The 26,203-nt window shown below is 35.2% G+C and overlaps 1 protein-coding gene across 1 annotated transcript; it reads right to left on the bottom strand.

Moving 5' to 3' along the window:
• Positions 1–1,405: 1,405 nt before the first annotated feature.
• On the bottom strand, positions 1,406–25,145 carry nrbp2b (nuclear receptor binding protein 2b). Its single transcript, XM_039684891.2, has 18 exons — positions 24,740–25,145; positions 11,034–11,156; positions 9,998–10,099; positions 9,339–9,428; positions 9,201–9,241; positions 9,024–9,118; positions 8,832–8,855; positions 7,809–7,886; positions 7,668–7,723; positions 7,465–7,560; positions 6,649–6,781; positions 5,466–5,571; positions 4,447–4,497; positions 4,234–4,369; positions 4,091–4,144; positions 2,607–2,670; positions 1,812–1,867; positions 1,406–1,639 (listed from the first exon to the last, which is right to left on the bottom strand). The coding sequence occupies exons 1-18, from the start codon at positions 24,857–24,859 to the stop codon at positions 1,556–1,558; spliced, it is 1,509 nt and encodes a 502-aa protein (XP_039540825.1). The 5' UTR covers positions 24,860–25,145; the 3' UTR covers positions 1,406–1,555.
• Between the last annotated feature and the right edge of the window lie 1,058 nt (positions 25,146–26,203).

The following is a 26,203-nucleotide window of genomic DNA, read 5'->3' as shown; positions in this document are numbered from 1 at the left end:
TGTATATGCTCCTTGCAAGACAGACCAACTGCATATTAAGACATTCTTGTGATAGCTAACAGGGTAATGTGTAGGAGGATAAACAATCATATATTCATTTGATTGGCATTAACCACATCAGTAAAAGCAATACATTTGGATAGATAGCATTTTGGGAAAACTGACAAGTTTGGGAAAACTGATTAATGCGGTTTATTATTTCCTCAGGGCAGTAACAACATCTACGCAAGTAAGTCAATGTAAATGCTTCCAAATATACTGCCACATATTTTAAAAATGTGTCCAAAACAATTCATAGTGCAACACAAACATGTCATTCTTAGCGTTGTTGTCAGTAGGGCAGCTCTGTATAGCAGATCAACAGTTTGAAAAGAATATTGTCAAGCAAGTTAGTTAAACTTGTGATGTTTAGCTAAGCTAGCTACCTGAATAACAACAAATCTGTTTTATGGCATAGATAGCGTAACTCTCAACCCATTGACTACTAATGTAAGGTTTGTTAATGCCACAGAAACTCAAGAATGCACGCTAAGTATGTGCAATGGGACCAACACTCTCATGGCAATTCGTAACTTTTATATTTTGATGAATGGCTAATTCGTATGAATATAAATGAGCTTATTTATCCAGTGTAATAACGGTAGGTTGTAGAGAAGCGTGCACAACGACGGAGTAAGACCTTTTAATTTATCCAAACAGAACACACAGGAGATTTACTTTTAAACAACCACTAAGATACAAACATCACTGGACAGAGAGAACTAAGGAGAACTCAGGCTACTTTAAATAACAGGCAGCTAGTTAGAAGAACAGAAACAAGTGTGGGATAATTAGCTAATGCTAACTAGGAAATCAGGCAGGAAAAACACGAACAGAACACCAGAAAACGAAACAACGTTACACCCATCTGTGTATGCCCCAATAACGGTTAGGTTAGGGTTGGAAATTCTGGCTTTCTTTATCTAAACAAATCACATGGTATGAAATCGTCAGCGCTTTCTCATGACATCATGTTGACCCGGACTGTTCACTTCTGTTGGCATCCGCATTGGCGTACTTGCGTAGAGTATGTTTCTGGCCTCTGTTTTTTCACACAGAATTGTGTTTAAGCTGTAAAATGAAGTAGATTGGCATTTTTGAATGTTTTTCTAAACAGATTATTGTTTTATATGTCATCTATTGAGCTCTCCAAAGCAGACACCTCCTACACCACAAGCTATTCTCTTCTTCTAGAGAGGCAGAATTGCCCTTAAGCCCCCCCCCCCCCCCCCCCCTCCCGCATGGGATTGTGGGAAGGACGGTCACTACAGTGACACCTGGAAGTGCTGGACGGAGACTCAGGGAGGTAAGCTCAATCATCATGGCCCCCTAACCTGTCATAGAAACCAGTATGCCATGTTCTGCCATCGACCACAGTCTCAATTTCAACTATCCATACTAACTGACAAACTGGATCATTCGTTTCCATTGTCCTTCTCCAATCTACTGGCGGGCCTCCCTCTCAGGTTCCACTGGCATGTAAATGCCCGTCACCATGGCAACAGAGCATTGTCATTCATATCATTGTTGTGGCACTCGCAGATCCACGATGTCGGTTCAAAGCGTCCTCCAAGAACGCCACTATCTTGTCACCATCCTCCTGTGGAAATTGATGGCAAAGACAAGAAGTGAACATTTAGCTGTAGCTGCTGCTTCTGTGTGTTTTCATTTCATGTTACATGCAAGAAAGGACACTGATATGCTTTGAGATGATGAACATATTGAGGAAGCTTGCGGATACAGTATACGCAGTATGCGGTTTTTAGTCTCACCTCACTGATGAAGGAATGATGGATAAGTTCATTGACCAAATCTCTGGAACTGTCACCTGAAATGACCACAAACACACATCTGAACCCCACAACTATAATAATTATAGTCAATATGTTTGATTCATAATAATAATGATAATTGATTAGTGTTTCAATATTTTTAATACTCGTTTCAAACCTACTACACGAAATAACAAGGAAATTGAAGAAATGGAAAATATTGTATTTTTTTCAAACCAATATTATTTATACTATTGTACTATTTATTCATATTTTAAATGAGTTTTTATTTTATATTTACATTACATTTTTGAATCTTGAATTCACTTTTTATTTCTGTCATAGTATTTAACTAGTGTAGTTATTTGCCAAGGCAACATTTCTAATTAAGTTTTTCATCTAATATTTATATTGTATTATTACTTTTTTTTCAGCTTTATAACAATTGTTAAAAAATTACTAGGGGAAAAAAAGCTAACAACACTGTTTCAAACCCAGTTCTATCAGTCGAAATACACTAAGGCCTACTTACTGTAGTTTGAATTAAAAATATATAAGTATCTTGTCTTTATTATACTGTTGAGTTGCTGTATATATATATTTATATATGTGTGTGTGTGTGTGTGTGTGTATAGTACATACTGAATACTGTGTGCATTGAAATATTATGTCGCTACTTCACTGTTGTGGGTCATTAACTTTTACCCTGATTGCACTTATATGGTAAAGAGATGATAATGTGAGTTTATTTTGGAAAAAAACAAACAAATCAAAGGTCTTTAAGGTTTCACTCACTTGGCATAATATCACAGCTGAGCTGCCGATGGAGTTTATCATCCAGCTTCAAGAAAAGAGTGAGCTGTGAAAACAGCAGAAATCAGTTCCATTTGCCACAGACACAACAGATGTTGTTGCCATAAGTATTCTTTGACATGATGAGTGTAATAGTGTGTGTTATCATTAATAACAGAAACGATACTAAAGATACTAAACAGAAAATCCCATTTAAATAGCATCGTCACTGATCAAGAGTAAACCCTCCTAATGCATTTAAGTTAGGTAAGTTTTTTTGTTCAAAATAATTCTGAAATTAAAATAAAATAACAGTTTGTATATTAAACGTTCACGGGCCATATAGTCTACATTTGAAGAAAAGAGGGTTTGAACAAGAACTCCACTTTCACTTTTCTAATGATTGCTAATTAGTGCTGTCAAATGATTCAAATATTTAATCGCGATTAATCGCATTAATGTCATAGTTAACTCACGATTAATCGCACATTTTTATCTATACTATTTCTTTTTGTTACATTATTTTTTTCTCATTTTAATGCTCTCATCAACATGGAAAAGTGGATTGGCTTGTTTAGTGCAAATGTATATTATTATTATTGAAAATAATAAATATCTCTCACACAATGTAACACTGTCTATCAATAAAAGGGTGAAAGAAATACTGACGCGGGGGTAGAGAATTCGCAATTCAAGTGGTGTTTCAGACTGGACGTGCTGCGATGATGATCGCTCAGTTCACAACAACAAAACACAGATCACTTGGTCTTGTCAATGGGACAATTTGGCAACTTTTTAAACGTGAACTTTCCATTCAGAATCTTCTAAGGGCATCCATTTCGGCGTCTCGCGCTCGTAGCGTTACTATTTGGCCGGCTCGCAAGCCGAAACGAGTGTGTGCGGCACAAAACGTCCTCGCGCTGCCCTCTGAAACATTCATTTCAATGGCTTGGACGTTTTGTTGTTTCTTCGACCAAAGCACAAGCGGATCTAGACCGTAAACAAAACAACAGGCACGTTTGGGCTTGCGAGCCGACTTTGAGTGGATGACGAGCGCGAGACGTCGAAATGGATCAGGACGCATGCGGCGTCCTGTTGCAAAAGCATGTGAAAAAACGACAAAGTTTGCTAGGACAAAAAGACCGTTAATCGCGCGCGCAAAAAAAAAATTAACGCCGTTAAAATGGGTTTGCGTTAACACCGTTAATAACGCGTTAAATTGACAGCCCTATTGCTAATACATTGTAACATGAAAAGGAGATTCAGGCGGTTTAACAACTTTTTTGTTAAATAAAAGTATATGCAGGTAAAATGAATATAGTTTGAAAACAGTTCAGAGTAATACTAATGTTTTATAAGCACAGGATCCAAACATACCCGGTGTATTGTATACAGTTTTTAACGCATTACGAGGTTAACTTGAATTTGCTCTTGGGAGAATAATACTGTGTCCTTAATACATGTACACAAAACTGTGACAAACTCACATGAGTTTTAGTTGTGTCTTCATTGGACTCCAGGTTACAATGCATCTGTACCACCTAGAACAATGACAACTTAAGATTAAATAAAGCAAAACCGAGTGAACTGAACCATCACAAGTGTCTTTTGATAAGAACACAACACACACCTTCCTGGTTTCTGCCTCTTGAGGCTCAGGCGTTGGGGTCTTCACCGCCTCCACCTGCTCTTGGGACATGGAGAGGGCGCGAGGTACAGGATGGGGTCGAGCTGACGCAAAGTTCATCAGCGGGTAAATCCCATTCCTGGACAGTAAAATACATATTTATTCATTACGAACCACAAAAGCCACAAGCTACTTTTTAACTGTGGCAACACTTACTTCACATCCTCTAGAAACTTGTCTAGCTCGAGAGGAGAAACATGAGAATACCTGCAGGACAGGAGAAATCAATCAAAATAATTGATCAAGCAAATATCATTGTATAATATAGTGCTTTTGCAGTATCGTTCAAAAGTTTGAGGCCGGTAGGATAAGTCTCTTATGCTCAACAAGGCTGCATTTTCATAAAAATTGGAAAAAAATCCAAGTCCAGGCACTCAGGGTTACAAAAGTGAAAAAGGCCTTTATTTAACAATCGAGGGCTAAACCATTAAAAAACACCAACGCGTATCGGCCCACTGGCCTTCATCACCAACACCCTGATGAAGGCCAGTGGGCCGATACGCGTTGGTGTTTTTTAATGGTTTAGCCCTCGATTGTTAAATAAAGGCCTTTTTTCACTTTTGTAACCCTGAGTGCCTGGACTTGGATTTTTTTCCAATTTTTATGAACTTTCAGCCCTTCCAAGAGCACCAGAGGATAAAAGGGACACCAGCAGCGCTCCAGCTTCCTTTTGCTAGTTTTACAAGGCTGCATTTTGTTTGATGAAACGAAAACACAGTAATATTTTAAAATATTATTACATTTTAAAATAACAGTTTGAATATATATATATATATATGTATATATATTTATTCCTGTGATCAAAGCTGAATTTTCAGCATCATTACTCCAGTCTTCAGTGTCACATGATCCCTAAGAAATCACTCTAATATGCAGATTTGCTGCTCAATAAACATTTCTTATCAATGTTGAAAACAGCTGTGCTGCTTCCTATTTTTGTGGAAACCTTGATACATTTTTTCTGGATTCTTTGATAAATAGAAAGTTCAAATAGTATATATATATAGTTCAATAGTATAATATAATGTTATATTCTATTTCATATTTGACATTATAAATGTCTTTACTATCACTTTTGATCAATTGAATGTGTCCTTGCAGAATAAAAGTATTGATTTCTTTAAAAAAACAAACAAATCAAAAGTTTTTGAGGGGTATTATAAGGCGAAACTTACTTGAGCTGAACGCGGGGACGATCGTCTTTGTGAATAATCTCTGCCATGACTCCATTTGGGTCGAATGATTTGGTCTTATCCTCCACACAGTTCTCTGGAAGCATGTCTTTGAACCCAGATCAAATGTGAAAGCACTATTTTGAAAATTTTATTTCAATAATAATAATAATGATCCAATTCAATCCAATGAATCTTAAATTTATGTAATTTAGATATTCCTTCACAATAAATTATTATTATATATTATTACATGGCACTATGCTCTATGGCTGTAATACTGTGATAAGGATTACAATATACAAAACTGTAGGCAACTGATTTCCTGTGAGCCAATAAAATAATTTAAACTCATTATGTTTAGTAATATATAGTCAGTTAATCATCTATAAATACATTGTCTATTTGTGAAATTATTAAAATTGACACTACAAGTGAGAGAGAATTAAAGGAGTAGTTCACTTTTAAAAAAACTTTTGCTGATAATTTACTCACCCCCATGTCATCCAAGATGTCCATGTCTTTCTTTCTTCAGTCGAAAAGAAATTAAGGTTTTTGATGAAAACATTCCAGAATTTTTCTCCATATTATGGACTTCAATGGGAACCAAACGGTTCAAGGTCCAAAAGATCTGCGTTCGTGACTCTCCTGTTCGAACTCAAAATGAATGAATCTTTTTTCAAGTCATTTGGTTCATTCAACGAACGGAATGAACAAATTGACTCGGAAAAAGATTCGTTCATTTTGATGAACGAATTCGAACAGGACCAAGACCAAGACGAGCATTTGAGCTTATAAAACTTAAACTTTGTTATTATTTTTTTTTTTAAATGAGTGATCATTTCACTTGATAAGACCCTTATTCATCGTCTGGAATCGTTTAAAGCCCTTTGAACAGTTTGCACTGAAACTGTCTTTTGGACCTTGAACAGTTTGGTTCCCACTGAAGTCCATTACAGTATATGGAAAAAAATCCTGGAAAGATTTCATCAAAAACCTTAATTTCTTTTCGACTGAAGAAAGAATGACATGGACATCTTTGATGACATGGGGCTGAGTAAATTATCAGCAAAAGTTAAAAAAGTGAACTACTCCTTTAATAATAGAAAAAGGTGGCATTTTTTGTAGTGGTTTAAAACAATATCATTTTTTTCATCAATCATTATTTTCCAGCACATGCACTTACACTGGTTATTGATGAGACAGTGTGCAGCGAGCAGCTTCAGTGAGTGCACTTCAAACAGCACGCGGTGAAACAGCAGGTCATGTGCCGTAGGGCGGAGTCTGGGGTTGTGACGCACACACGACTGGGTGAACTCCTGTGAAGCAAAAAAAAGAGCATGACTGCATCCGAAAGATATCGGTCATCCGGGAACTGTTTTTCAAATACCAAATATGTATTCGGGCATTGCTATTTTGGTGTACGTTTTCGAATACTACTATATAGTATTGAAGTATCCAAATGTCTATGATATTCTACCCAGCTAACAAAAATATGTTCTAAGAATGTTTTGCTAATTGCTTTCATTGAGTTGACAAAACGTTATTTTGGAATGTTCTCGTAATTTTTTTCAAAAACCTTTTTTTTATGTGAATATTCCATTTTATGTTCAAGTTACTTTCGAATGTTGTCTCAACGTTCTAAACCAAGTAGTAACATTTAAAAAATGCTAGACGAGCGTCCAAGTAAAACATCTCCGAAAAAATATCAATGTTAAAATAATGTAACGTTTTGAGAAAACTATTAAAGACCACATAAATTTGAATGAATGTCCTATTAACGTTACCGGGAAAATGTTTGCTCATCATAACTTTGAAAGAACTTTTCCAAAACATTAGCCAAAGTTCTGAGAACTTTTCCTGTTAGCAGTGCAGTCACTAGATCTAACACGCATCCCTTCTAAAATATATACCTGTCGTGGTGTTTTTACCTGCTAATAATAAGTCTGATTAGTTAGAAAAGCATCTATCATGCAAAACAACATCACTTCTGCACACATACCTTCATTAGAGCGTCTTCTAACGATTGTCCCGCATTGGTTATGGCCTCCTTGGACACGACTGAATCCCCATTGGCCTGGATCTCCAACACGGCCATCTGGAGGAATACACTCAAATATTATTGCATGAGGGACTTGCTTCAGTGCAATAAAGAGCTGAAAGTAATATATTACATTGCCAAGTCATGCTTTGTTGACATCTCACCTCCAAAGCGCAAATCCCAAAGGAAAAGATGTCAATGGCGTAGTCATCTTCACATGCTGAGAATAGAGAAGGGAATATATAAACCGAAAAGTCTACACAAACATCCAGTAGAAAACAAAGTGAAGCTGTGGTCACACTCACAGCCGTACTCTGGACTGAAGAAGTGCAGGTTCTTCTTATCGTCTCGATTTTGGAGTATTTTACCACGGACTGGGAACACTGGGTGAGAACAGATGATAACAGTGGGTCAAACTCTCATAAAAATAACTAATTAAGCCTAGTGTATCATGTTTGATTCACTTTAAAGTTACCAACATGATCTCTGTCATCTGATGATACTTTTGTACTTTTTTATCAGTGCCTTTTAGTAGAATTTTAAAAACAGCCTCTTCAGGTCGTGATACCTGCGTATTTTTGCTGTGAAATTAACATTAGAATAACTTTCATATCGTTAGTAATATTTCCAGATACTTGATTACTGGACTGAAGCAGCTTAGGTTTACTTGATTACCCATACCTAATGTTTTACAAAATTCCTAAAATTGTGAGTTTTAAATGATATGATAGATTGATACATAATATCAATGATTAATATGATACATAAACAGCTTCCATTTCAGATATTTTTTATTCTAAACTGTTCGAATTATCCTGATTTATTTTAATTCCTTCTATGTAAAGCACTTGTGCTATATAAATAAACTTGCCTTGCCTTACATCAGGCTTTTGAGGGACATTTATTTGTTTTTTGTTTTTTTTTTATATATTTTTATTATCTCTTAATCACCATCATTACATTGCAATATGTTTTTCCCCACATTATAAAATCTGCAGAGCTTTAATCGTAAAATTAAGCCTTTAAATATCATCTTATGATGACATATTTTGGGAACTGGGGAGATATAGAGAGAATTGAATACGAATATAATAATATCTCAAATATGAGCGCCATATTCTTTTATATCATACTAAATAAGCCTTAAAAGCCTGATGTATCAAATATGAAACTTTTCAATATAAATTTTGCCTAAAGGTTCAATAAGCTGTTCCATTTCCAGACTTTTCCAGGACGAATAAAAAAGTTAACAAAATGAGTTAAAAAAGTTTTTCTCAGTGTAGGTTACATGTTAAATACATATTACATGAAATGTTAAAATGACTCACCATTCACAAAGAGTCTGTGCCAAACTACAGAGGGGGGAAAAAAGATTAGAAAGAAGAAAATGGAGGGTGATTTTATTAGAGATAGTGCTCAGTAATTATTGATCATTGAAAATGATAATTTAAACAACTTTTCAGCAAAACATTAGACTAAAAAGAGGATATTTTACAAAAATAGTGCAGGGGAAAATATACCTGATCCAATTTTAATGAGGCCGTTGTGTTGAATGAAGATGGTGTCGCACGTGAGGTTGCCGTGAATGATGGGAGGGTCACAGGAGTGCAGGTAACTGATGAGTGGAAGAACATGCTTGTTAGTGTACAAATCCTCGTGTTTTCAACTCACAAACACAAACTGAAAAAGTGTGTCACCTGAGGGCAGAGAGAATCTGTGTACACCAGCGTTTCCAGGCCTGAAATACAGACATTAAACACAAAAATCACAGCATCGCACAATAATTATCATTTTCGTCGTAAGTCTCGGGCTAAAAGTTCTCATGAAAGCCTGACCTTGACATTCATGGTCTTGTGGTTTTTCTTGGTCTTTTTAAGGAACTGTTTTAAGCTGCCGGACGACATGTACTCTGTGATGAACACAACCTGTGAGGGATGTAAAAAGAAAGCTATTTTGATATAGTGGCCACTTTAAAATATTATATATAATGATGTATATCAAGACAAGAACGGTTCTTTTAGAAAAAAAATCATTCTAGGCTGCATCCAAAATCGCTAAATCTGCTGTGAAGAAATGATGCAATTCAAAATAAGTATCTACTCAAAAGAGTATGAGTATTGCAGACGCAGCCTGTAGGCTACCTCATGTGAATGAAATCCAAATCTGAACATGTTCGTCACAAGCAACCGAGCATAAAAACGGGAAAAGGAGGCATATTATTTGTTGCTGCTGTCGCTAAATGCACATGATTAAAAAAAGTGAAAAGTGAATCTGAGGAAAACATAGTGGATTTTTATTTGCTTAATATGGTCTTTAAGGTTAAATACTAGCTTTACTATCCATAAAAGTGAAGTATGTATTTTCTAAAAAATAGATTGTTTCCCAATCAGTTAAAAATGCACTTTCCCATTAAGAGATACTTTGATGTAGTTATTTTACACCGCCACAATAACATGAAACTATTATAATAAAAGAAAAGGTGTGTGTGTGTTACCCGAGCATGATTGTCCCCAATGTCCAGCCAGTATTTGTGAAATTTGACGATGTTGGGATGATCCACTTGCATTAGGTTCTCAAACATCTCCTTCATTTTGTCCTACACAAAATGAAAAACATTTGAGCATGTTAATCATTTTAGATATTACATAGCAGCAAATCAGAATATTAAAATGATTTCTGAAAAATCATGTGACACTTAAGACTGGAGTAATGATGCTGAAAATTCAGCTTTGATCACGGGAATAAATTACTAGAGCCAGACCGATATATCGGCAGGCCGTTTTTCCAAACTATCGGCCATTTTTCCAAACTATCGGTATCGGCAGTTATAATGGCCGATAAATGAATATTTCAAATATAAAATAAAAATGGACGAAACACGCTTCAACCATGTCATGTTGGTGTGTTGGAGTTGTATAATTTGTCCACCAGAGGGCACTCTACACCGTCCCTGTTGACAACACTCGTTTATAACACGCAACACATTCTAGCTAACCGCAAAGCTAGCTAATGCCACTATCACCAGTGGAATTTAATGAGCTTTGTTAATTAATTAATGAGCTTTGGTTCCTCCTCCTGTTCTGTTGCGACAATAAAAGAAACTAGTTTCTTTTTAAAATGCATTATCATATTATTTTAATTAAAACTCATACATAACTACAAATAACTGATGTTAGGGAAATCTGTTAATGTTTTGTTGTGCGTTCCTGAAAAAAATAAAATAAAAAATATCGGCCGATATAACGGAATATCGGATTTTAAAACCAACAAATATTTGTATCGGTATCGGCCTTCAGAATCCTTTATCGGTCGGCTCTATAAATTACACTTTAAAATATATTCAAATAGAAAAATTGTCATTTTAAGTTGTAATAATATTTCACAATATTACAGATTTTACTGTATTTTTGATCAAATAAACACAGCCTTGGTGATGAGCATAAGTGTCAAAAATGTATAACATTTTACCAACCCCAACATTTCGAACGGCAGTATGAACAGATATATATTCAGGTTTGTTTGAGCATCACCTCCACTGTCTTAAAGACCTTCTTGTCATGGAAGAGAACTTCGTTCCAGACCACCTCGACACCCTCTTCAGTGTCCATGGCCAGAGAAGCGCTCTCCACTCCGGGAACATTTCCCTGACTCACCTGCAGGGGGAGACAAATAAACACTTTTAAAACACACAAACTTTACACCTTTTAACCAATGTCCCATTACATTTTTCATCTTAATCTCAAGTAACCTAAAATTCACACTCTCCTCATATGAGTCCTAGAATGAAATGTTTAGTGTAGGGAAATTATGAACTGTTGATTTTTATTCTGATGTAACCAATAAAGTACACACATATTCTTTTTATCAATTAAACAATTTTGAGTGTCAATGAAAAAGTCAATGTCAATTAAGTTAGAACTTAAATTAAATATTGGTTTAATTTGTATTTTTATATTGATTTTTTTTTTACTGTTTTTACATAATGTTTACACTTAGTGTGAAAAATGAAATATCACATATAAATCAGCATCAACCATTAAAAAACCCATATTTGTTGACCACTATTTGGCATTCATTTCTTTTGTAAAAACCCATTTTCAAATCAAAATTTGAAAGTATAATTTGTCAGACTGAATTGAAAGGCATCTTTTGTGATTTTCAGAGACAGCGTGTTGAATTGGGATTTGGATTAGAGCCAGAGAGAGAGAGAGAGAGAGAGAGAGAGATACAGAGAAGGATGTTGCTGAGAGAGGGATAATGACTGAAGAGATGAAACGAAGAGAGCAAAGCGTCCATCTGCACTTGTATGACTAATAAGTGTGTCTGTCTGCTTTGTGTATCCCACAGCTGTCAGACAGACACCTCTCAGCTTTTAACACTCTTGCTGAACATCTCCAGCCTTCCGCTTCTAATGCATGTCAATAGACTCCTCTCATGTGTCAGCCACGTCACATAAAAAACACACTGTGGGTGCTGGCTTTACATTGTCATAATGTACATACAGCTTTGAAATCAATCAATTACATTTTAAAATATATTAAATAGCTCTTTAAAAAATTCACAGCATTACTGTTTTTACTGTATTTGGATTAAATCAATGCAGCCTTGGTGAGCAGAAGAGACTGACCCAAAACTTTTGAATGGTAGTGTAGATAAGAATGCAAAAATTGTGTAATACTTCTCTCAAGTATGATATGAGTGGTTAAATTAAATTCAAGATCAAGACCAGGCAGAACCACATGAGGCCAAAAAGCAGTCACCTATATTAGATGTTTTACGGTACACCTCTTTCTGACTGGCACTGGGAGCCAAGCTGTTTCTAGAGATATGCCTGGATCAAAAGTGTTTATCGTAGGCGAATGGCAGAATCGCTGGGTATCTTAACACACCATATGCAGAAATTCAGGCTAATTTTATTTATTCAAGATATTAGGTTTATGATACACTCTCAGGAAAAAAGGTCCAAAAGCTGTCAATGGGGCTGTACCTTTTCAAAGGGTACGCTTTTGTGTCTAAAGGGTGCATATTGGTACCTTAATGGTACTTATTAGCACCTAAATGTTCATATTAGCACCTAAAATGTCCATATTAGCAAATAAATGTCCATATTAGCACCTAAATGTACATATTAGCACCTAAAATGTACATATTAGCACCTAAAATGTACATATTAGCAAACAAATGTCCATATTAGCACATAAAATGTACATATTAGCACATAAAATGTACATATTAGCAAATAAATGTCCATATTAGCACCTAAATGTACATATTGGCACTTAAATGTACATATTAGCAAATAAATGTCCATATTAGCACCTAAAATGTACATATTTGCACCTAAAATGTACATATTAGCACCTAAAATGTACATATTAGCAAATAAATGTCCATATTAGCACCTAAATGTACATATTGGCACCTAAATGTATATATTAGCACCTAAACAGTGGCGGTTCTACTTTGAATTACACCCAGGGCGAGACCCCCTTCGAGCCTAGAACCGCTACTGCACCTAAATGTACAAATTACCACCTAAAATGTACATATTAGGACCTAAATTTACATATTAGCACCTAAAATGGACAAAAGTTTACTTTTTGAAAAGGTACAGCCACAGTGACAGATTTTGTACCTTTTTTTCTGAGAGTGTATGTAGGATGACTCATGTCTGTATTCGAGTACACTGGTGATCATTCAAACCGTGCTAAAATGATCACTTCTCAGTATCAACCTACACTTGGTGTGGTTAATAATGTGATTATAGTTGTGGAGGAACTGTGAGCCTTTGAGTCATCAGCTGGGAATCAAGCCAAGCACTCAAAAGACTGCGATGTATCAGCATCACAAAATAAAGACGGGTGCAGACGTGCTTTTCCTGTAGCTTTTTTTAAGAGGTTGTGGCTTTAACCCTTTGGAACCAGTACTGAAGTCCTAGAGGAATATTCTCTTGATATGTTATGCTATGGAGAATGCCAGATTCTATGTGAACTTGAGTCTATCATGAATATACTGCTGAAAAAAATATACTGCTCTACAGAAGAAGAAAAGCCATTTCTCTTTTTATGTTCTTCAGTCAATCTGCAACAATATTTTAAACAAAAATAAAAATCTAAACAAATACAAAGATCAGGCTTTTTTTGTGCACCTCAGAAAAAAATTCATGGTTCTGATAATTAATAAATATGAATAATAGATAATAAATAATAATAACAATAAATCAAAATATAAGTTATATATTGCCAATATATTTATATATTAATATCAAAATATGTAAAAAAATAAAATAAAATATTTTTTCAAGATTAATTGCGAATAATCACATCCAAAATAAAAGTTTGTGTTCACATAATATATTTGTGTCTGCTGTGTATAATTATTTTGTATATATAAATACACACACATTCATGTATATATTTAAGAAAATGTGTTATTCAAATAGAATATTTATATTTATATATAATATAGATTATGCATTTATTTATATATATATATATATATATATATATATAATTTGCATGCAAATAATTCTTAAATATATACTTGCATGCATATGTATTTATATTACGGCTGGACAACGATTAATCGCGATTAATCGTATCCAAAATAAAAGTTAGTGTTTACATAATATATGTGTGTGTAGTGTGTATAATTATTTTGTATATATAAATACACACACGTGCATGTTTATATTAAATAAATATTTGCATGTATATACTATAATTTATCATTTATATTCAATATTAATATTAATATTTTTTATATTGTTAACATTTTTCTTAAATATACATGCATGTGTGTGAATTTGTAAATACAAAATAATTCTACACAGCACACACACATATATTATGTAAAAAAAACGTGTATTTTGAATGTGATTAAGCACAATTAATCGTTGCGCAGCCCTAATTTATATATACAAAATAATTATACACATATATTATGCAAACACAAACTTTTATTTTGGATGCGATTAATTGCAATTAATCTTTGCACAGCCCTAAAAAAATTAATTCTATATAAAATAAATGTATTATATGCAAATATTTTAGTAAAATTATATAATAAAATCAAAATTATTAGGACATATTTACTTTAAAAGTTAAAAGTGTCATTTCTTTTGAATCGTAAAGGCTTTCTGGGTACCAGTGGGCTGATCCTGAAACACCATGAACGAAGTGCAGTATAACCGCCAGTCTGAGCCCTGATTTAAATGGATTACCCACAATCCTTTGGTCTTGTACGGCATGTTGCCAGCAACAGGGTTTCACCTGCGGTCAAGAGGTTACTAGGGCTGAGGGGTTTAATACATGTTGGAATGCAACGGCCATAATAGAGGATTTATGGAAACTTCATTGAAACTAGTCCACATATATAATTCTCTTAAAGGCTAACAAACGATAAACAAAGCATATTTTGTACAGCTGAATAATACCACAGTTAAATAGACGTAGAAAAATACTTTTCCCACAAGCAGCCAGTACTAAAATAGACATCATGCACAAAAAGGCATAAAGATAATTGTTGGCATGGATGAGTAAAGTTCCCCACTAGGCTGTTCTTCAATAACAGTATAATTTTAGCTATAATTACACCTGTCTTCTTTAACACATTAACCCACACGAGTCTATTCTCAAAGTTATAAAAGTATTAAGTCTTTATCTTCTGCTCTAACACTATTTATGGTAGTTGATACTGATTGATAAGAAAACTAGTAAAGCAAAAATAGGCCTGACATCAAAGATGCGCATTGATTATGCATTTGTAAAAAGCACAAATTATGTTTGAAACTGCTGTTAATTAAAGTGCTCGGAAGTAACTCGGAAGTTAGCGGCGCATGGGTTCCCTCGATCGAAAAGCAATGCATTTTCCCCATAGACTTTTGGAAAATCGCAAAAAATAAGATCTGTGTTTAACAAAGAGTAGTGACCCTTACACGTTTTGTCTAGCAAGATAATCTTTACAAGTTAATCCAAAATGTATACATTTTGAAGCCTATATAAAGTTTTTAAAAAAAACACAAGCAGACACAGTAAAGTTTAAAAAACACATGCAGGTTATAACTGGTGTTTTATGTCAACGTGAAAAAATTTAGAGGCTTTGTTCAGGCGATTTAGCAAAAACCCATTCAAAAATCCCATTGACTTTAGAGCGCTAAAAGAGTGCTAAAATGCTAACTTACTTCCGCGTTTTGGCCTACAGAGTGACGTCGTAACTTCGGCACTCGTATTAGTGGTAAAGATTTTCAATGACTCTTTCTGTAGTTACATCATTACCCATGTAGGTGGCGACCAACAACTGTCTTTCAGAGCGAGTCTTTTAATTCATTCATTCAACTGACTCGTTCAAAACCACTGATTCATGAGTTAGTCATTGAATCATTCACTCATCTTTTAATCGTTCATTCCGTTTGGCTTATTTTGGAACTATTTTCATTGGGGGATGCATCTATTGACTAACTTTATTGTATAAAATGCAAGTTATTCATTATGAACTTCTTTATTTAACTGTAGTATAAAAGTAATATCACAACCAAACATTGCGGCTTTTGGTCTGATTATTAGAATTGCTTGTTTGATGAATCCTTACATAATTATCACAGGCACAGATTTCTAGTACTTGATTCTGATTGGTCAAGCGTGAAACTCTGAGTTCAAATAGTATTGTAACCCTATTAAACCGTAATAATCCTGCATATCTGTAAGTTTCATATCTCTCGTATAACTTCTAACACAACAGAACTTAAACTAAAATATCATGTGATGTTCACTGTAAAAAAATATTGTTGGCTTAACTTAAAAAAATGAAGTAACCTGGTTGCCTTAAAATTTCATTGAAATGGAAAAATTGAGTTAATACAATGAAGGAGATTGATTTAATCATCAGAAACTCAAAATATTATGTTATCTGAACAACATCAATTATTTAAGTTGATTTGACAAAAGAAAAAATGTTGCGATTTACAAATCTTAAAAATATATTTTTTTTTACAGTATTTGGTAAATAGCAATGTAAAAAGTGTCATCATACATCATTGATCCTCCTTCATGAGTTTTATTCTGCTTTGCATCAGGGTCAGAATGGTTCTGTCTGGGTTTATTTTCACTCACTGTGCCCATTACCACTTACATAATTTGAAATTGCACAATGCGATGTATGATCAAGGGAAGAATATTTCTTTATCAACCATTTCCGTCGCTGTTGCAAACCTGCACTGCCTTTCAGTTTTTGCTTTAAAAATCACAGATGGATGAGGTTTAAAATAGCTCAGTGTAATCTCACATGCTCTGTTATAAGGGCCACTTTCCACCAGTGTCTCGTCTGGTGTACGTGTGTATGGTAAAAGGTGAAAAAGCTTTTTTGGATAAGAGACAATGTCCTCATGCTGACCTCTAGATCCAAACACTGCTGTTAAATCTGTCCCTCTTTCAGCAAGAACACAGCCCTGGGCTCATCCCTGGACTCAAGAGGTTAGTCTGGGTTAAATCTGAATCATGTGTGGCTGGATTTTTAACCTGATTGCCATCACACAGGGGGGAAAAAATCAAGTTTCCTTTTTATGATATGCCATAATTGAAAAAGGTTAGAGATAGAGTAAAATTACAGAATGTGCCAGCCCTTACATAACTCAATGCCACAATGCCAGGATGTGTTTCTAGGGATTTGCTACATAGATTATTGCTAATTTACCAGGTAATACCAGGCTTTGCAGACAAAACACTTAATAAAAAGAGGAACAATGGAACTATTGTTCTGAAATAAGAAAAAACTGCATCCATGTAACTGCAAATAGTTTTGCGCTTGCAAACTCTGAGGCATGGTTGGCATGCATTTGCTTTATTGATTGGACAGATGTTGACAGTGCATTGTGTACACTGTGATTGTACCTCAAACATGCACAGGTATACATCAAAACCCTTCTAATAATGAGAACATGCACAAGAGTGAAATGTATGTGTGAGCTGTAATTAATAGCAAACACTAGACATTAAATAAAATAAATTACATAAATGTATGCAAAGCAGGACATTAAAAGTACTATATTCACACATGAACTATTTTTAAAACAGTCAATATCACAGTCTAACACACTCGCTGAATAGATTTCATTGGAGAAGTTATGTAGGACTCAAAGGTCGATGTGTCTGTGTGCAAAGCAGGCCACTAACCCAACTCACATTTGGTCAAATATTTACTAATCTCCTTTAACCACTCATTAGGGAAATACTGAAACAGTACTGCAGAATTCATGGATTAAATACAACAAAGAAACAAATAGCATATACATCTGGTATACTTTCTGCAGGTTTTTGTTTGCAGTCTTTTGACAATCTAAATGCATTTTTAAGTGTCTATTGAAATTGGATAGAAAAATCAATCGATAAAATTAAAATTACATTTTAATTTGAATAATTTGCTAATTATTTTGATTATCAAATTGTAGACTTTTTCAATTTATCAATAATCATGATTGATTAATTAATTTGATTTATAAACGTATTCATTGTAGTATACTGATTTCTTAAATATCTGTAGAACTATCTAAAAAAAGGTCAATGACTGTAAAACCTTTCGAAGTAAACTCTTGCCCCACTTCCAGCGAATTTTCTGTAGAATTTAGAGAACACATTCAACACATTCTCAGAAAAAGAGATAATTAAAACTGAAAGCTGAATATAAAAGGTAAATAAATGCATCCCAGCCAGCTCAGCTGAGAGCATGTTGACGCCAAAAACCATAAATCAATCATTATAAAGACGTGAATCCCTTCCAACAGTCAATAATGGCATGCGGTTCTGAAAGAAGCATTAATATGTTCTTGCAAAACAGACCTTTAAGATAAAAAGGCTATATAAAGAGTCACTAATTACAACCCAGTGCATTACCTAACCAATGCTGTGAAAAAGAGAAAACAAGCTGTTATTTCAACCCGATCACACTAAATGCGTCTTTATAGCACGCATGTGTATTGTTTGTCGTGTAATTTATACACTAAAGTGAGTTTTTATGTGCATATGACACGCATTGGTTGGTTAGGGTAGGTTTAGGTGTGGCTGGGGTGTGTGTGTATTATACGTTTGGGTAGAATTAGTGGTGTGGGGTGTGTGTATTACACGTAAATGAACTGCTTATCAAATGCACGCGAAAAACTGCATCTCATATGCATGTAAAAACTCATTTCCACACAATGTGTGTTATAAAGACGCATTTCCGTGAGAACAGGCTGTTTATTTGGATAAACTGACGCTTTTTTGGAGGTGAAAATCCTGAAAGTTCAACTTTACCCCTCCAGCAGGCTTGAGATTTCCATATATGAGTTTATACACTCTCAGAAAAAAAGGTACAAAAAGCTGTCACTGGGGCTGTACCTTTTCAAAAGGTACACTTTTGTACCCAAAGGCTGCATATTGGTACCTTAGTGGTACATATTAGCACCTAAAATGTACATATTAACACCTAAAATGGACATATTAGTACCTAAAATAGACATATTAGCACCTAAAATGTACATATTAGGACCTAAAATAGACATATTAGCTCCTGAAATGTACACATTAACACTAAAAATTTACATATTAGCACCTAAAATGTACATATTAACACCTAAAATGTACATATTAGCACCTAAAATGGACATATTAGCTCCTGAAATGTACACATTAACACTAAAAATTTACATATTAGCACCTAAAATGTACATATTAACACCTAAAAATGTACTTATTAGCACCTAAAATGTACATATTAGCACCTAAAATGCACATATTAGCACCTAAAATGTACATATTAACACCTAAAATGTACTTATTAGCACCTAAAATGTAGCTATTAACACTTAAAATGTACTTATTAGCACCTAAAATGTACATATTAGCACCTGAAATGTACATATTAGCAACTAAAACGGACAAAAGTTTACCTTTTAAAAAGGTACAGCCCCAGTGACAGCTTTTGTACCTTTTTTTTCTGAGAGTGGTTCCTCCAAGAGAATAATTTGCCCACACGTAAATACCAGTAGGAAATGATAAAGGTTGTGAAAAGTACAACTGAAACAATAAACGATATTTGTTCATATGCTTTAGTATTAGAATAGGAGATAAATAAAGAAACTGTGTGTGTTTCTGACATAACATTTCCTGCACTTTCCTGGAAAAACTCAGGCAATGAAAAACAAGTGTCAATTTCCTGCTGCGGCCACAAAAATCCAAACATCATGTCCTCAACGTCCATTTGTGAAGGAAAACACTGACAATCTGCTTTCATAATGCAGATCTGTTCCTGTAAATATTTATTCTTAGTATTGATGTACGTTTATCCTGTATGCATTATTCACGTCTTCGGAAGAGTGAAAAACCCAAGACTTCAGAAAGAGTTTCTAAAAATATACTTTAAAATAATTCCTCAGTGGTAGAAATAGTTATGAGCAATAATAAAATTACCTGATGATTTTGAATGCAAACTGTGATGTTTTTGTAATCTTGCGATGCAATTTAGAAGTTATAAATCTGCAACCTCCTAAGTGATGAGAGACATTTGAATGGCTATCTTCAATACCATTAGAGTGGGGAATGTGAAATAGTGAGCTGTTCCTTTAATTAACACAAGTCGAGAGTGCTGCTTGTTCAGCTGACATCTCCAGAGGGATCGAAGCTCATGGTGTGTGTTGGCGACAGTATCTACTCTTGTGCACCTGTCTGACTGATCCTGACCCCACAACATTCATGTGTAGCTCCATTCCCATTTTAATGCAAGACAATGCAACTTTCACAATGGATTGATCTTTCAAGTTTATTTAAATGGAGACTTCAGAAAGAGTCTGAGTCACCACAGCTGGGGTGCCTCAGGGTTCAGTGCTCGCTCCTTTTTTTTTCTCCATTTACACAACCTCACTTGGCACGATCATAAGAGCACATGGCTTCTCCAACCATTCATATGAAGATGATACACAGCTCTATCTTTCATTGACCACACAGTTTCAGCTTGTATATCTGCCTGCCTTTCAGTTGGATAAAGGAGCATCATCTGCAGCTCAACCTTGCGAAGACAAAGCTCCTTGTAATCCGTGAGTTGACCAAAATGTCATTGTGAAACTGGGATCCACAACACTAACACCAACCAGGACAGCAAGGAACCTGGGGGTGGTGTTTGGCGACTAGCTGAGCTTTTCCACCCACATCTCAAGTTCTCAACAATGGTCCAGTCATGCAGGTTTGCACTCTACAACATCAGGGAAATCAGACCCTTCCTGACCGATAACACGGCACAGATAGTTGACCAAATGCTTGTAATTTCAAGACTGGACTACGGCAATGCTCTACCTTTGCAAGGGATCCATAACGCAGCAGCCGCAGTAACCCACCTCCTGATTTGACTCCACTGGCTCCCAGTTGAGGCCAGAATAAAGTTTAAAGTTTTATCGCTGGTTTTCAGGACTACTACTGGAGCCGTCCCTACAGTACCTCAACCCACTACTACAAATGTATGCTCCCTCCCTCTCGCCAGCTAAGGTCAAACAGAGTGAGAACATGGATCCATCATGCCTTGTTACCACTGTGCAGGCTGGTGGTGGTGGTGTAATGGTGTGGGGGATGTTTTCTTGGCACACTTTAGTGCCAATTGGGCATCGTTTAAATGCCACGGCCTACCTGAGCATTGTTTCTGACCATGTCCATCCCTTTATGGCCACCATGTCCCCATCCTCTGATGGCTACTTCCAGCAGGATAATGCACCATGTCACAAAGCTCGAATCATTTCAAATTGGTTTCTTGAACATTGCAATGAGTTGACTGTCCTAAAATGGCCCCACAGTCACCAGATCTCAACCCAATAGAGCATCTTTGGGATTTGGTGGAACGGGAACTTCGTGTCCTGAATGTCCATCCCACAAATCTCCATCAACTGCAAGATGATATCCTATCAATATGGGCCAACATTTCTAAAGAATCCTTTCAGCACCTTGTTGAATCAATGGCACGTAGAATTAAGGCAGTTCTGAAGGCAAACTCATTAGTTTGGTGTTCCTAATAATCCTTTAGGTGAGTGTATATCATATACTGTATATGGTTTATGTCGCATCTGTAATGCCATGAAAAATCTATCAATACTAATAGAGTCAGACACTCTAATGCTAAGTCTCCGGCGGTCATGGCTGATAACTTCTCCAAGTAATGTATGGGAAAGCATCACTCAAGCAGAAGGATAATCTGGTATCAGAACATCTAAGTACTTCTGCATTAGTGTGCTATTGAGTTTCTAACGTAGCTCTTGCTTCAAACTAGTCGAACTGGGTCTAAACTGTCTATCTGTGCAGGAATTTGATACTTCAATAATTGTGGATGACAGCAGATGTTATTTAGATCACTGATATAAGAACTTACAGTACAAATATCTTCAGGGGAAAAAATATATTCATGATCATTTAATAATTCAACAAGTTGTATGTCATCATTCATGCCTTTCTCTTGACACTACAAAAGAAAAATCAATTAATCTAGCGTGCTGAACTCTTTCCAAGAGAGCACAGAGGCTTTTTCTATTTTAGAAAGAGGAAATGTCTGTGTTTGTGTTTCAAGGGCAAATATCCAGGCTTTAAAATAAGTACTGTAATAAGAGTTGATGTATCTTTGAAGAGAAACCCAGATTAGCATTTCCACCAAAATGCATACATTTCGAAGTAGTCATTCACCTAGAGTGCAATGCTAAATTCGAAGCATGGTTTAATAAACCTGGCAGTTCACTGCACCACTTTACTCCAGAATGGAAAAGCAGCATTAAGGGAGGGTCAAACTAATGCACTCGACTCAATGCAATATAAATCATGAGAAAGCGTGTAAGCTTGTGATAGCCCTCAGGAACTCCTTATCTTGTTATCTGCACTAAACTTTTAATGTCTTAAGAGACAAATTAGCCAATAATAAATAAATAAAACAATAAATAAATTATTGTATAATAATGTTTGTTATTCTGGTAACACTTTACAATAAGGTTTTACTAGTTAACATTAGTACATAATGAATAGCAATTATGAACTGCACTTCTACAGCATGTATTAATCTAGTTAATGTTAATTTTAACATTTACTTATACGTTATTATAATTAAAAGTTGTATTTGTTAACATTGTATTTTTTGAAGCTGTATTTTTATTAACTATACTTTAACAAAGATTAAAAAAAACAGTAAAAAAATGGATTGCTCATGGTTAGTTCTTGTTTGTTAATACATTAATAGTGTTAATAAATGAAACCTTAAAGTGTTAACGTTATTCTGTTTATTTTAACCTACATTAAAGTCTTCATGCAATATATAAATTAAATAAATATGAATTAAGATATATTTGTCTTCATATTTATTTAATTTATAATTCATATTTCATATATAAAGTATATATAATTATTAAAGTAAAAATAAAAAAATTTAATTCTACAGTTACCGGTAATATTCAAGTATAATTAGGCCTACATCGTGATCTGCCTCTACCTACACAACATTCACAGCTGTCATAACAAGCAGCTTATACTAGGGCATCAAATTGCCCACACAAAAAAACTGCATTTTTGAGCAGCATCGTCGTGAGCTACCTAGACGTGGTGGTAATGCACCTAAAAGTTGGTTTAACCAACTTAACAGAATAACCCTCTGTATTTTTGTGGATTTTATGGTACAAAATTATATTTAAGTTGTAGTTATACACCATTTATTAACTTCTTGAGCATAGACCTGAAAATGACATTTCGGTCATAAATCTTGAATGCTTTGGAGAAAAGACTTAAGTTTGGTCTCTTTTTATACGACACCTGGCAGATTATTAAAACTTGAAAAAGTAGTACATTTATTGTTATGAAAATTGCACAAAAATACAATTTAAAATTTGTATATGAAAATATATATTTTCACAAACACATAATACTCTAAAACTGTGACTCCCACACTTGAGTTTGAAATCTCAACAAATGAGCCTTCAGTAAGATTTTTTTTTTTTTTTGGTGTGCAGTACTAACCGTTTCCAACAGATAAAATTCGTCTCCCATTCATTTCCAATTTAAAGCTACAGTGTTTTTTTTTCCGCTGCTAGGGGTCGCTAACATCGTTGATTGATGACGCAGTGGAATAAGCGGAATCATGGAACTTGCAGTCATGATATTGGATCTTATAATGTTCACAGATGAGTGAAAACATTGATGTTTTTAACATGACTGTGGTATCAAGCAGGGCACGATTGCTAATAAAAGACAGATATCAGCGTCAAAAGCGAGCCCCGCGGAAATGGGGACATTTCATCTTCCGAACTACCCGCAAGTGCTGAATTACTACTCGCACAGGTCGGTTTATTTGACGGATTAAAACCTGTGAGGTAACGCAGCCCTGTTTCGCTTGGTCTATACTAAATAAACAGCGTTATGTGTTAGTGTTAGTTTGTTGGCTACCGGTATATGAGACTATCAGTATGCTAGATCAAGCCACAGTGATATTGATTCAAGTTTTAGTTTTCCCTTCATCCCAAAGTCTGCTTGCCATAATCCATAATGTTTAAACGAAACAACAACAGCGTGTCACTAAATATTGCTGTCCACATATGTTGCCATATTACTATGGCAGTACAAGCGAACGCGGATATTACATCATTGACAGGCGACAAGTGACAAGGGACGGGCACTATTATTTCTCTGAATTTACAAATTCTTAGAAACATTTAGGATAATGTACCTACACAACTGAAAGAAATATAACTCTGTGCAGGTGGTTTTTGGATATTTTGATACAAAATTCTTACATTGAACCTTTAACCTTTTCAAATCATGTCCATGATTTTTTCTTCTTCAAACAACAAGTGCAAAAACATTTTAGTTTTATACCATTCCGATGAAGCTAAAAAAAATTATAAAAAATAAAAAAAACGAGAAAAAAACGTTACATTTTTCGTAAAACTGACCTAAACAAACAGCACCAGAGGGTTTAAAACCAAAAGAAGAAGAAGACGTAAAGAACAATAAGAAGAACAACTACATAGACCGCGTTTTATGGATCATTGTGCTCTGCCGAGTCCGACCCAGACAGCATGGCATCATTGTGATGTTCAGCCCATAGCGCCGGGTCTACTTCAGCATCATAGTGAGCTGCCTACCGTTACCTTAGCAACATTTCTGGTCATCACGTTGAAAACAAGCACATTTATGATTTACGTGTTGATTATTTAGGCAGTTGTGAAGGTTTAGAGAGACGTCTGCAGCAGTACCTGCTCTTTTCTCTTCTGCCAGCGGCCACACGGACTCTCCTCCACGATCTCACTCTCATCCTCGCTCTCGTCTTCCTTCTCCTCAGATCCAGAATTTCTCTCCGGGACCGACATGGTCATTATATGTCACCGAATGAATGACAGGCACCCAAAAGCAGCGTTGCGAAGGAAACCGCGTTGAAGTGACGCGCTGCTCTGTGGACGTCCACGCGAGATGACTCGACTCTTATTAATACGCCTCCGTCTATTGACATTATTTTCTGTCAGGAACAACTGTCTGTGTCGATAGTTTCCTGTGTGTATAATATTTAAGGACATGAAAAAGAAATTACAAGCTGGTTTCCATATTCAAAATAAGAGTTAAATAAGAGTTAACAATAAGATGTCCTCTCCTTTTGCAGACAGTTTACCGCTTTAAAACACAACACACGCGCACACACTCACGCCGCAACTGTTGGCTCCCAGATTACCGTAATGACTGGAGACAACACGACCACATCAAAACAGACATTATAATATAGACCATTTCACAAGATGTAAACAACACTGGTCCAGAAGCACTTCCTGTTTCAGTTTTTTAACACTACATAAAAGCTGGGATAAAATACAACCAACAGAACATTTAAAACTGAATCAAAAAGTTAAACAAACATCTTTAAGATGTTTTCTTTACATGTGAAATAAAGAAAACAGTTACAAACTGAAACAGGAAGTGCTTCTGGACCAGTGTTGTTTACATCTTGTGAAATGGTCTATATGTATACAAAATAATACATTATACATATACATAAAATAATACATACACATACTATTATAAAATAGTATATTACTATCTGTCAGTCTCCCTCAGAGCACAGTATACTCAAAAATGGCTGCATTTCATGCTTAATGTGAAAAGGTGAGATTTGTAAAAAAAAACAAAAAAAAACTCAAATATTGGACAATTTTACACACAAATTTGACTTCAGCTCATTTGAAATATTATTAATATGCACATGACCTTGCCTTTCTTCTGCTAGCTCGCTATTGCTAGCCTCTCCGAAAATTGCCTTAAATCCTTCCTCAGCATCTCCAACATCTAACATCATTGTTTGTCTATTGAAAATGTAAGAATTTTCAAGCATATCTGTGTTGTCTGACTCCATTAACTCTATCAAACATTGTGAAAAAGCCTGTTTGAGCATGAAAAATGATAGAATATCTCAGCATAAGCAACTAAATCTGCTGAAGTCACCTTCACCATCTATAACAGGCATACTCATTAATAATGTCACAGGTTTGCAGAAAGGTGCTGTCCAGGGTTCTGATCAACCGCTGAATGTTATTTCTGATTTCTTGGGCTGTGTTTAATTCGCAGTTATGTTACATTTCCTTCTTTACATCAATGGAAACACCAAATTTCCAAAATGTGCACAAGATGCACTTATATAATCAAACCTAGTTTCTAAATGGGCATCTAGAGCA

Source organism: Pimephales promelas, chromosome 22, assembly GCF_988280905.1.
Source record: "Pimephales promelas chromosome 22, fPimPro1.hap1.1, whole genome shotgun sequence".
Classification (NCBI taxonomy): domain Eukaryota; kingdom Metazoa; phylum Chordata; class Actinopteri; order Cypriniformes; family Leuciscidae; genus Pimephales; species Pimephales promelas.
This window is presented reverse-complemented; position numbering and strand designations above follow the sequence as displayed.

Bases quoted from the DNA above. Each gene is read 5' to 3' on its own strand.
- nrbp2b (XM_039684891.2), bottom strand. From the start codon at position 24,859: ATGACCATGTCGGTCCCGGAGAGAAATTCTGGATCTGAGGAGAAGGAA. The intron at 5,572-6,648 runs GTAAGTGCATGT...CTGGGTTCAAAG, and splicing joins CTGTCTCATCAATAACCAGT to ACATGCTTCCAGAGAACTGT. The intron at 1,640-1,811 runs GTGAGACTAAAA...CAATTTCCACAG, and splicing joins ATCATTCCTTCATCAGTGAG to GAGGATGGTGACAAGATAGT.